We start from the raw sequence: 13,377 nt of genomic DNA, 5'->3' as shown, positions 1-13,377 counted from the left end.
CCACCCACCCACCCCCTCATGTCTCAGTCTCTTTCATTAACGCTAGATATCATTTTTCTGTCAGGAAATTTTGTTCAAATAAAGGCTTCCTTTTGCAAGATTCTAAGTCCCCTGAAACCACACTGAGACAGTTGAGGTCACTGAGGCTGTCTTCCAGACTTGATTCCTTACTTTTAATACAAGTACAATATCCCCATTTTTTTATAACTTAAAGTCTACCTAGTTTTAAAACTATATTGAACTGGAGGAGGGAATGTGGAAAATAAAATTATCATCCTGAAATGAATCAACATTAAAATCAGATTATATTCCATTGAAAATAGTTCTCTTTATCATAACATTTTACATATCTAGAATAAGAAATACTCTATTAGGAGTTACTAGCAGTACAACAGAGTGTGTTCACCTTTAGCACCTTAAGTCTCCTAGCTTTATTTTATATCCATAAACAGCATGATAGGAGACCAAGGCCACATGCATTAATTCACCATAGGAGAAAACAAAAAATTAAAACCAGGGACTAAATTTCATTCTTGGATCCTTTTAACTTATTTATTTGATGAGTTTTTCATAGTCAGTCTATGGTTTGGGATTTCAGGGGTTTGGATTTTTATGCCACAAATGTTCCACACACAAACACCACACCCCATCCCAGTTATCTTCAAACAAATGTTTTGTGTAAAATGCTGTTATTTCACACTTTTATGTTTCTTTGTTACAACCAATACCTCAGGAAAACCCACTTTCAAATAAGAATGCAACCTTGTCTACTAAACTCTTTACACATAACAAGCTGAGAGTTTCCCATCTACTGGAAAAAAAAAAAAAAAAAAAAAAAAAAAAAATCGCAGAATTCAAGTAGAGTGGAAACAAAAGAAAAGGGGAGTTGAAAGAAAGGAAAGCAATGAAGCAGCACATTTTATTAGTGACTTACCTCCTTAATGAGACTCATAAAACGGGTCCCAAAGCGCCATGGTTTGTGGCGATTACACTGTAGTGAACTGACAGTCATCTGTGGGAACTGCTGGACAGCCACTGACACCACATGAACTGCATCATACATTAGTGCTGCGTCCGTCTGAAATTAGAATGAAATCAGAATCAAGAACACAGACCAAAAACCTGACAGCCCAGCAGTGAGAAAAGGAAACAAAACATTAGCACTGTTCATTGTGTTAAAGGAAGAAAATTATCTGATTGCTTGTGTAGCACTGTAAAATGCAGCCTTATTGCCAAGTCCTACATAAGACGTGCCAGGACCTTCAGCCTCAGCTTTTTTATTTTTGATGTTGAAAGAAGGGACCAAATAACAACTTTTCCACAGGAGAACACTGGTATCTCTGATGACTCATGTTACTTTAAAAAAGGACTGCATTAGGGGCCTATATAAATCATTGTATGGATGTTTGATTCAAGTCAGTAATTTCCATGAGTGAGGCAAAAGAAAAAAAATAATAAAAGTTTAGCAACATATAAAACCTTAGCTATGAAGGAAAGAGCACAGGCTAAGGAAATAATGTGGTTCTGATTTAATATTACAGGGTAGATACAGTTCCAAATCTACTCAATTTATTCATTAATAACTTTTTAATGGGTATCAGTTTAAATCCCTAGGACAGACCTAACCAGTATCTTCTAGAAATAAGAGGGAAATTAGAATTGCATTAAAATGCACGTTTATTTTAACGGTTTGCACGTCCCATCCTAAATAAGCAGGCTATTTAAACCTGGTATGTGTTAAGTAATGTGGCATTAGCAAAGGACAGTGACAGCCTCTCTGTACACACTGTCATGCTGTACAAGAAACTGACATCTCTCTCCTGTTCTATTTGATAAACAGAGGCAAGCCTTGGAACCAAAAGCAAGAGAGGACCTTAGACTAAGCTGGTGTAAATGACTGCTATGCCATCTGCTCAGCATACCTTAGAGAAAAAGGACCTATTTCCCCTTCTCATTCACATAATTAGTGAGCTGTGAAATTAGTTCTTTAATGGATAGGAAACCTGCAGATTATTGCACTTGTCACAATACAATACAATGTGATACAAAATGAGCTTATATAGTGCCTTTCATGCAAATGCGTCCCAAGGCTCTTTACAATAAAACTAAACATAAAAATGCAAAAATGTTCTACCATTATAGCCCATAAGCTACTGCTAAAGAGGAAAATATGCGTTTACATTTAAATGGCTCTCCCAAGGAGAGATTTCAAAATTCAAACAGAAATAAATCCTGATTTTAAAATAGCCAGTACAATAGGTTTCAACAGTCTCAGATGCCAAGAAGTTTATGCAAGGGCTCCAAATCACTCAGAAAATATTTTTGGTGCCAAATTGTTCATTATCTTCAAGGCATTAAAGTGGTTTTAAGGCAAGCTGGTATTTGACAAGGAGGAAACACAACACCAAAAAGTTGGAATGACATGCTGAGTAAGCATCATACAAAGTTTAATATTCTAGAAGCAGTATTTGGCAATAGTTAAAGTCTAGACAAAAGTTTTTTAAATAAACTACACAATAAATACAACATATTAATCTGACTCAGAAATTCAAATTTCTTTTTTTAAACCAGCTTTACTCCTAAAACTGCAGTCCTTGCACCAATGAAGAAAAATTGAATTTACTGTGAGACTTCAGCAAAATCAACCCATGAAGAGGTAATCAAAAGTTCAAAATCAGCATTAACTAATTAACTAGATATGAATTTGGACACAGAACTGATAAGAATCATCAGCAGGAATCAAATGAACATTATGCCAGATGCAGAGCAACATGGCTTTCTATCAAATTCTCTAAGCCACTGAGCTGGAAATCTGTAGGATGACAAGACAGTCAACTCCTGTGAAAGCGTTAATAAGAAGCCATTGTATCTTTAGAAGTATTTAAAATTCTGATAATATTCTTCATATTTGACTGATGAATATTGCTTCACTGGAAACAAATCTATATCAGAATTTATTTCTTTAAAATGCACACAACATGAACTAATCACTGGCTAGAAGTTGAGTGCCCTATTTGATTTTTAGATGCTACAAGATAAATCCCTTATTTATGTAGGATGAGATTCCACAATCCACCTTGTATAGGAAGATTAAAGTTAAATGTAGGCTTAAACGTTTGTATTGAATAGAGATGGAGAGAGCTGTATACTCAAAAATATATTGGTTTAGTGATTCAATATTGCACTCATCTCACTGTGTGCAATCATTGATTTTACTGTAAGAGAAATAAGCAGCGCAGAGCTCAGGAGAAGATATAAAGTATATACTTGAATTTGCCGGTTGGGCTCTCCTCTTGGTTGGTCATTTTACCTTTCCTCTGAGAGACTAGGAACTGATAGCTGTTGGCCTAGCTCTCCATCCTTGTTCATTTGGCTTTGTCCATACTGCTTTCTCTTCCTTAAATCACACACTTGGAACTATGCCTTGTGGTAAAGGAAGTACTGCAGGTTTCAGCAAGCAACTGTTCGGGTATGAGGAAGGACATGTCCCTAATTAAATTTTTAGGATTCTTTATTTTATCTAAAAACAGATCAGCAGTCTGGAAGGAAGAAGAGGTAGAAACTCCAGGAGAAGCAATGGTTCTTGAATTTGAGATAGAAACCTGCTATAATGTGTCCATTCAATGAAGCACACATAATACAAGAAAATAATCTTATTGAAAAATGAGATTAGTACTGTTTTAGCTAACTTGCATAAACCTTTTAAGAATTATGTTGTATTTCACAAATATATCTTGATACACTTTCTTAACCATGGGTTATGGGGTTTTATAATCCTTAGTATTCATGGTGACTGCTTGGATACAGATAAACTCATCTAAAATAGTGCTCATGATGTTGTCATTTATATTTTTAAAACTAAAAAAGAAAAAAAAATACTACAACTACAGAAGCTACAAAAATTTTTCATCAAATTGAAATAGAATGAGACTGAGCTAGGTGATTAAGGTGTCAGGTGACATGTCTGTGACCACAAATCTTTTTTCCAGTTGACTCTGTCAAGTTATAAGAAAGCTTTTAGCACTCAGGGGTAACAGCTTAATCAGAGAAGTGATTTCAGTCACAATACATCTCAAACAGAGAGAAAGTACCAATCTGTGATTCATTTTTATTCCAAAGTCATTTGGATACTACACATTTCTTCTCAATATTGTTCCATAATTCCTTTCGCTCCTGTCTTACTGTGGGTGTTGTGTTTGCCTCTATTTTTTACGTGTGTTTCTGTATAATCACTTCTGAGCCTGGCTAAATTACTTGCTAAATAGTGTCTAACAAATTGCATGCAAGTACTCTAATCTCACTGTGGCAGTGCTCTGGTTGAGTTAGACTCAGTATGAAGAAGGAAGAAAAAGAGTCCTCTCTATTATTAGACAGTGTATTATTTCTCCCTAGGTCTCCTCAGAGTAAAAGGTGGTCTTTTTCTTCTCCGTCTCCAACTACTCCCAAAGACTTCAAACGCACATGACAAGCTCCAGTAGATACGTGCTGTGACTTCTGTCACACACTTACATGTCCTGGTTAATCAATATTGTGGAAAGGGTTTGAGTTTTGGGGGCTTGGAGCTGGGTAGTAGGTTAGCTTTTTTTTTACTGGTTTCTAACCTATATGGGCAAAGATGATGCAGAAGAAACCCACTATAGCCTGCGTCTCAGCCAAGAAGAAATCTTCTCTGTGTAATGGAACTAACAAACTGCTTCTTGCCAAGTTTTCCTGCCATTTTCGACATACAAAAGGTATGATTTTTAATGCCCTTCCACATGGCTGGTAGGTTAGACAAGAACCAGCTGAAAATCTTGAAACCAATTGAGCTGTTTCTGTACTACAGCTGTAACCTGAGATCTAGGTCTGTATAGTAAGACTTTCCAAAAAAAACTGTGAGAGGAAGGGATCGCACTGTGACATATAGATAAAATCCAAGCAAGCCTAACAAAACAGAGGAATCATTGTCTTCATAACCATCTTCAGAGTACATAAGAGTTTTGATGCCATTTGATGTCCAGCTCAACAAATGTGCTAACTGCTTTTGGAATCTGTGCCTAATTAATTATTAAGGGTTAAAAAAAAATGTAGATTCCATACTTAGTGAGATTGAATCATGACTTCTGTGTGCACCTTATTTGCACAGCAATGTTTTTGTACGACATTTCCATTTACTTCCATCAAACTATATGAGGATTTCATGTACCAATAAACCACTCCTCGCTGGTTCATATCTCAGTGCTTCAAAATTATCTCTAAATTGCAAAATTATGTACTTTATTTTTAGAAAACACTATTTTTATCACACAATCAAGTTTAAAATTAATTTAAGATGAAGGATTGCTATGCTGTTTCTTCATGAGCTATATCAGAAATAATGCACTTCTCAAACAAAAGAAATAATATTTCAGCTTTTACTACAAAAAATTATAGTCCTCTATAATCTTCGATTACTAAAAAAAATGGAGCTGTTATGTGGGTTTGATCTGAAAGAACTTTCAATTACTAAAATACAGATGATTAAAACTAACTTGAAAGCAGGAAAAAACCCTTAGGTTTTCAATTAAATCTTAAATTAAATTAATATGATTGTTTTTCCCCTTAATTAAATTTATTACTAATAAAAGTCTATGAAGAAATATGGTCTTCTACTTAAAAGGTGCTCTGTGAAGTACTTGAAAACACCAAGAAATTTTCTACATTGAGTGGCATATGAAATAAGGCAATGGGAAAGAGAAGCTTAATAAATCTACTTTTTCTTCTTTAGTATTTGATTCACTGTGGATTCCAGACAAGAATAAGTTATTTGTAATATTAATAGTTTTTTTTTCCCCTAGATCAGAAGATTCTTGTATTTACAAATCTGTGACACACAGATGTCATAACTGTCCTCTTTGCCAATTTTTTCCAGTGGGTGTGGGGAACTTTTTCCAAAGAAAAGCAGTCAAAGAGGGACAAAGTGGGTTCTTTTAACAAAAAAAAAAGGCTTACTTAACTAACTAAATTATCTCCCTAACAGTATAAGGATTACCTTTATGAGGATTAGACTGCCTAACCATTTGCAAAATGCTTTCATGGTAAGTGTAAGATATTATTAAAGACAACCTCCTTGCAAGCGTGATATACATTTGTTTACAGTGACTGTATTTTGTGTTTGAACTTGACTTTATTAATTAAGTCATATCCAGTAAAAGCACGTTAATGCCCCTTTAACTCTGAAAGAAAGAAGGAAAAGGGAGGTGTGGGGGTGGGGATGTAAGCTCTTGTGTGTGTCAAAGAAAATATAAAACTTCCAAATTCAGTTACAACTCTTCTACGATGCAACGTGAAATTCTAGACATTCTAATAAAATTGGATTTTCCACAATAAAAATTTTAAAGATTTGATTCAGAAAAGATGTTAAAATATATTTCTTCATCAAAGAAAAAGCAAATGAGAAAGAAAATGCAAGTGTCATATTTTAGCACTTAGTTAACAGGCTCTGTTCTGTCACAAGGTGGAGATCTGAATCTGTATTTACCAGCCACTACTGTCATTAGTATCAGGTTACAAATATATCATAAATCAAATATATATAAATTTTTTATGCAAGGATAAATAAATTGCTAATTTATTTTTTTTTAAAGTAGATAATTAACAAAAAAGAAATATTCTGTGCAAAACAAAACTGAAGCAAAAAAAATTTCTTGAAACATAGTATTCTGATTCTCCAGTCAGTTCTGTGTTAAACTGAATTGACTAACTAATAAAGTTAAGTCGCTGTACAGTTCATTTGAAATACTGCATTGTGTGAGCCAATATTTTTCCCTTGTTATGTATAAACTTTTCTACTCTTTAGTTCTTATTCTATCCTTACCTACATGTTATCTGAATAAGGACTGCTACATTAAGCAGGATAGGTCATATTTTTCATATGCAGCTCATTATTTTTTTTCAATATTATCTCTGTCTTCCTATCTCCAGCCAGTTAAGTTTTGACGTTGTGAAATAACTCGCAACTACATTTAAAAAGCCAAACTGTTCAGAGTGCTTTGCCTAGTGTCTGATGGTCACAAATGTATTTGCAAAAATTTTGTGCATTAATTAAAATGAGGCTTAAACTCTTTTCAAGTGTGACTTCATTAATTGGATCAAAATTTAAATGAAACTGAATACAAATTCTCACAAATGTATACCTGCATTTGTTTCCTAGGTGACCATGACAAAAGTAGCCAGATAAATGCAAAAAAGTGAAATAATACTTTACACCGTTTTTGGTTGTTTGTTTTTTTTTTTTAACAAAGTCCTTGGAAATGTGTGAACATGTCAAAAGCAGTTCATATGGAGTCTTTAGTCTATTCTGAAACTTATTTCCTCATACATATCACTTGTTATTGACTGAATTTCCATTAGCTACACAGTCATCTCAGACCATAGTTATCTTCAAAAATAAACCTAGTTCAGACTGACTGTGGTCACTGGTTTAACAAAGTGTTAACATGCTAATTTCATACTGCAACAGGGTTCTCGCTATGCTTGTCTTTATGGTACCTGTCCTTGCAAGAGTTTAGAAGATAACGAGAATGTTGCATTCCCATTTGGCAGGAGTCCAAGCACATGAAGCAGGGTATGTTCCAGGAGGACTGAAATTTCCATTGGCCCTAATAAATTGTATTTTATTTCTTACACAACAGTAGTGCCTTGGATAGAACACTGGATACAAAGTTAGGTTGTTGAGTTGTTTGGGTTTTTTCAAATCCCAATATATCCAGATTATTTCCAGTCAGTTTTATGAGGGACATAGACGACACAGTACAATTGAGAGAGTATGAGCTCCTTTTCTTTGATCTAACAGCCTGAACAAGTAGTGCATACTGGAGGTACAGTGAACTGGACAGCCTAGTCAAATCTCCTCCTCCCCAAAGTAACATTTTTATGGAAAAATAATATTGTTATTTCTGCACTGTACAATAAGGATTTACAATGGCATACTTATTTATTTCAAAGCCCTCAAAAATGTCCCATAATCAATCTCCTTAACCAGCTAAGTAGTACTGCTCCTTTTATAATTACTTATTTTTCTGTAAATTATCCTTATTGATAATTTAACACACAATATTTAATTATTAATTACAAAACCTTGAATAAATAACACATTTCATAAATAAAAAAACACTTCCTTTTTTATTCTACCAAACTCCCCACCAAATGACTTTCATTTTTTCCCATATTACTCTTGTTTTCTAGATTATTTCCATTGTGAACACAATGAACAGAAATAGGTCTCTGTGCAGGTTTTATTATTACTATTATTTTCCTCTGAAGACTGATTTTGTCATAGAAGCTGACCCTACTTCCTTTCTTTTAAACACCTCAGGAAAAATGGATAAGAACAAAGATATAAGAAAAGTCTGACAACACTCAAAAGTCAGGAAAGGGTGACCACCTACAGTGCAGAAGAACTCTCATTACTAACACTATTACTTTCCCTAAAAGCTGTCCTCTTTGACAGAAAATGACAACGTTGCCTTTAAAAATTACTGGATGTGAACTACAGAAACTATGATATTCTACATATAAAAATAAACTAAGATTTACTTATAAAAACCTGTAGGTTTTTTTATTATAGATTCTACTATTGCCTGGTCAGAAAATTTTAAGGGCCAGATCATGTATTATGTAAGGACAACATTATTTTATTCCACAAAACAGAGTAACTGGTAACATAAGAACTTTTTTTTTCCCAAAATTCTTATATAGTGTGGTGCAAATAGTGCTAACATTACTCTACCTGAAGCTTGGTTCACAAACATATCTTTGATCAGCAACATCCAAACTACAGGTAGTTTCAAATCTGCACTACAAAGTGATTTTCCAAGAAGGTCCAGAAGAAGAGATTAATGCTGAACAAAGTAATCTTTCTTTAACTTTTTCAGGTCTATTGTTAAGCAAAGAATGGTTGGATAAGACGATTAAGAAAAAGCATCTGTGTGTTACTTTAATCAATATAATCTGGAATATTTTCCCACTTTTAGAAATGATTTCTCAGAAAGGGTACTAGGAGAAATGCAAAACTCTATGGATCTATCTACTGTTATTTTATTTGTGGCTATTACAGTTCATGATTAATGGGACAGAAATATACTCCACTGTTACCAGTCAGTGTTTGAAATTTTGAAATTTTATATTGTTTTCTACATTTTACATATAAATAAATATGAGATGTAATTGTCTATAATAAGTTATTATAATTAATAAAGTGAAGAATGATCATGATTAGGAACTTCTACAAGGTGCCTGTCATATATATAACAAAAGATAGAATTAGGTTGAATTTACCACAAGGATGAAACAGTCAGAACTTAGATTAAACAGACACAAGAATAAAAGGTTTATCTTTAGTTACATAACAAAATAGACATAAAGACAAATGAAGACTAAAGTAGAGCCCAAAGGAAATATTCATATCAAAAGTACGTTCAATAATATGAACTATTTGAGACCACACAGATCTGTACAATGCACAAAAAATATAGTATCTTTCTCTGTATACATATGTTGCAGAAAGATTTGAATACCAAAGTAAATATAGATTTATGTTTACTCTTTACTATTCTTTATGTACTATGAGAGAAAACTATATTTTAAAAAATATTTTCATATTGCAGTAAAACCATACGTCTTACAATATACTTGACAAAGGATAGAAAAGTAAGTCATGCCATGCCATAGATTCAGAAGAAAAGGTCCTTCAGGACATTCAGGAAGAATTAGCCAAGCAAGTAGCTGTAAAAGATAAATTGCCCCAAACCATTCCTTATCAACAAACAGTTCTCTCTAATGAAAGTGATCAAAGAAATAAGGTGTATCAAAATTCCAGCTCTGTGTTAAAAAAGTCTACAGCAAACCAATACAGCAAAAGAGCTGAGCAGACAGAGAGAAAAACCTTTCCAAGTTAACCTTACATAGTATAGCAGGTATGTCTTTTCTTAAATATTTCCAACTGTATTTGAGAATATGAAAGCAAATAAATGGTTTTTATATTATCTTAATCTACCTCAGGTTAAGAATGATTCCAGGGCAATAAGGGAAGAAAAAAGCATTTATCAATCCAAAATATAACAAATTTAGCTAAGCTCTCTAAAACATTCTCATAGGTATCCCATATCTCTATGGGATATGCATGATATAGAAATATTACGGTTTGAACACAGTCTGGACTGCCAACAATGGAAGAAAAGCCCTTTCAGCAATTCATAGTAACAAGGATATTAGTGTAGTATTAAGTAAAGCAGCTGTGGGCACACTTTGAGCAGTGTCTGCAAGGAGTTTGTCATATGAGGCTACAGCAATAAAAATATTAGAAGAAATTAACGTTTACAAAATATTTTTTTGGACAGTTGAATGATATGCTAACATAAGTAGGACAAACACCTAATACAAGTCAGCATTCTATTTCACATGGATGTAACAACTGTCTGGAAAAACAGAATTAGGAATCCTCTAACTGGCAGAAGTATGAGTAAAGAGACTGAAAGAACATAGTTTCTGTGGCCTATGAAAACAAAAACTGAGAACAACACTTGTGGGCAACAGACACCAGAGAAGGAACAAGCATGGATGCAAAAATGACTTTTTTAAAATTAATAGGAGTCATTTTATCTTACAGATAGAGACTTGAATTGGATTAGATCTAAAAATCTTTATCATTAAAAGAACCGATGCACAAGACCACCAACAGAAGATATTCCAGTTGGATGATGCCTGACAAACCTAGTAGCATGAACACAAATTCCAGAGATCCAACATACTACTACTACTCACAGAAAGCTCTCCTACTCAAGGCAATTATAATGAGTGAATGAAATTAAGAAGAAATGGCTTGCAAAACTAGTTCCTCCCCTCCTCAAATAATAAAATCTATTGCCCCTGAAATCATTTCACTTAATTCTCACTTGCTAACATGTCCCACAAAACCATTTTGCTGAGTGAGATTTAATAAATCTCTCAGCCTGGGATTAAATTTTACTGTTTTATGAACTGTTAAATTGCATTGTATGCTTATTAAAACTGGTGTTTTCTTACTTCTTGACACATTCCCAATTCTGCCCTGGGGTACAATTAAGCAAACAGTAGAGATCTTTTTTTCACCCCAAAAAATGCATTCCAACTGGGAACAAGATATGAACATCACCAAGCTATAAACAATGTTCATCTAGCTTCTTTAAAAATCAAATAACTTCTTAACATAAACTCTCTTTTTTTTTTCCACAAAATATTGTATTTCAGCTGAATAATTATCACATTAAGGCACAGCTGCTTAAATTATTTTTTTTTAACATTTAGTTACCTAGTGAATTTTAAACAGGGTGTTTGTTTATAGAGTTGTGTTCATGATTTTAAGTAGAAATAAACCAGATGGAAATTATTTTCCCTATCATCAAAATAATTGTTTTAACATCTGAACAAATCAAATTATTTGTTCTTATATTCTTGAAAAAGGTCTTAAAACTAACTTTTTTTTTTTTTTTAATCTATAAAATGTAGAACAGGCCAGGTATTTTTTTTTTTGAAAAGGTGTAATTTTGTCTTACACAGAAAGTGAACAGAAAAGAAAGATTTTCCTCTTTTCCCTCAATGCCTCATAATTTAATCTCCAGTTGTCAGAGAAATGGTAAAGTGGAATAGGAAACAGTTACAAATTTTGAGAAAATGGCAAAAGAACAAAGGAATTGGAAAAACACTCCAAAGGATAATGATGATGTTGCCACATTTCTTGCCATTACAATGTCATTACATAGGAAAGAATATGCAATTTTTACTGACAGAATAAAAAAAATATTTCCCAGTGTAAAAGTTTGAAATGATAGAATTTTTTTAATCTCACAAAACAATCTCAGATAATCATGAAATTTGATAGACTATTTATGGTGCTAAGAACTTTGAACTATCTGAAAATTCTTTAGGTGAATTTTTCAACTTGATTTTAACCTACTGGAGGTGAAATTTTCAGCCAACTTGAAATTTCGCCAGCAATTAACACAGGAGATGTAGTTAACAAGTAGCTAACATAGGTTTTTCTGAAAGAAGAGCAGCAGTGGTATTTCCCCCATCTGGTTGACCTTTGATTCAGGATCTGAATTTCATTTTAGCAAATACAATTCTAAAGATTGAGAATAGATGCTGACATGCATAGGAAAATTTTAAATTATGTTTTCTGACAAGGACACCTTGTCATTCTTGTGGAACAAAAGCTTAAATCCAAGTGTGAGGGAAAATTTTAGTTAAGGGAATAAGTAAAAAGTCTAAGAATAAAAATGCTTATTTTGCTTCAATGTTCAGATTTGATTTGATGAGTCTGGTTTTAAAGCCAGTGTCTCTACCTGAGGTTTGCTATTCTGATGTAAAATTAAGCCATGATTGATTTCCTGAACATTCCGATCAACTTTTCATTCTCATTTATTTTTAAATTAATCACTTACTGGACAGGTTATCTGTTACTACCCTGTACAAGTGTTCAGGATGGTTTACTTCTTTCCAATCGTAGAAAGAGGAAAAAGTTCCCAATATAAATCATTCAGCTTATATGGTCAGCTTATATTTATGTGGAATAAATACTGTTAACTGTATGAAGAAAAGAAAAAAAGTTCTATAAGGATATTTTTTAGAAATTTCTTTTCTCCCATTTTCTATTTTCTGGCTAACAAGACCACATAAAGTGTGACTTCATAAGACCCTGCAAATGTCCCATCATGTCATAAATGCTAAGACAAAAAACAAATTACTTTGTGTACTGCTTGCAAAAGAAACATTGTCTGACTGCATAAGCATTTGCAGAATGGTGCATATAATATACAGGCAGTAACATCAGTCAGATGTTATGATATTAGGTTTCTATATAACGTTAAAAACAAATCTAAGATTTACAGGTGAAAATTATTCCGAAGTACTTTCTCAACCCTTCTTCTGAACTTCAGAAATTGTAGTATGTTCTATAATATTTTTTGAAAAAAAAAAAAAAAATCATCACACACTAAGGTTAAGGACTGATAATAAAAACCTAATTACTAGGAATAATAGGTCATTATTTGGTCTTTGGAAGTCTATTTCCTTTGATCTGTTCTCCTGCTCAAAAGTCAATATGGTTGTGATCACTGCAACTCCATCAACCACATCCATAACAAAGAGCTGCCTGCTACTATTATATTAGCTCAGTATTCAAGACTTATCACACCACAGGAAAAGTCCTCTGCCTGAGCAATTCATAAGTAATTTCAGAAAGATCCTACTCAGCATACACACTGAACACCTCTGTACTCATGTGCAGCAAGAATGTACACCTGACAATGCAAACAAGAGGCATAAAGTTAGAATAAACCTTAAGATTAAATGCAAATCTGATCAAAAATTGGGGGGGGG

The 13,377-nt window shown here is 33.3% G+C and overlaps 1 protein-coding gene across 6 annotated transcripts in view; it reads right to left on the bottom strand.

Moving 5' to 3' along the window:
- Positions 1-13,377, bottom strand: part of GRIK2 (glutamate ionotropic receptor kainate type subunit 2) — a 442,240-nt gene that overhangs the window by 202,903 nt on the left and 225,960 nt on the right. For all 6 annotated transcript variants that reach the window (XM_026844286.1, XM_026844289.1, XM_026844292.1 and 3 more), the window contains one exon: positions 935-1,078. In XM_026844286.1, coding sequence (XP_026700087.1) covers positions 935-1,078 — 144 coding nt within the window. The remainder of the gene's footprint in view (positions 1-934; positions 1,079-13,377) is intronic.

Source organism: Athene cunicularia (assembly GCF_003259725.1).
Source record: "Athene cunicularia isolate RWA chromosome 3 unlocalized genomic scaffold, athCun1 chr3_part1, whole genome shotgun sequence".
NCBI classification, from domain to species: Eukaryota; Metazoa; Chordata; class Aves; order Strigiformes; family Strigidae; genus Athene; species Athene cunicularia.
This window is presented reverse-complemented; position numbering and strand designations above follow the sequence as displayed.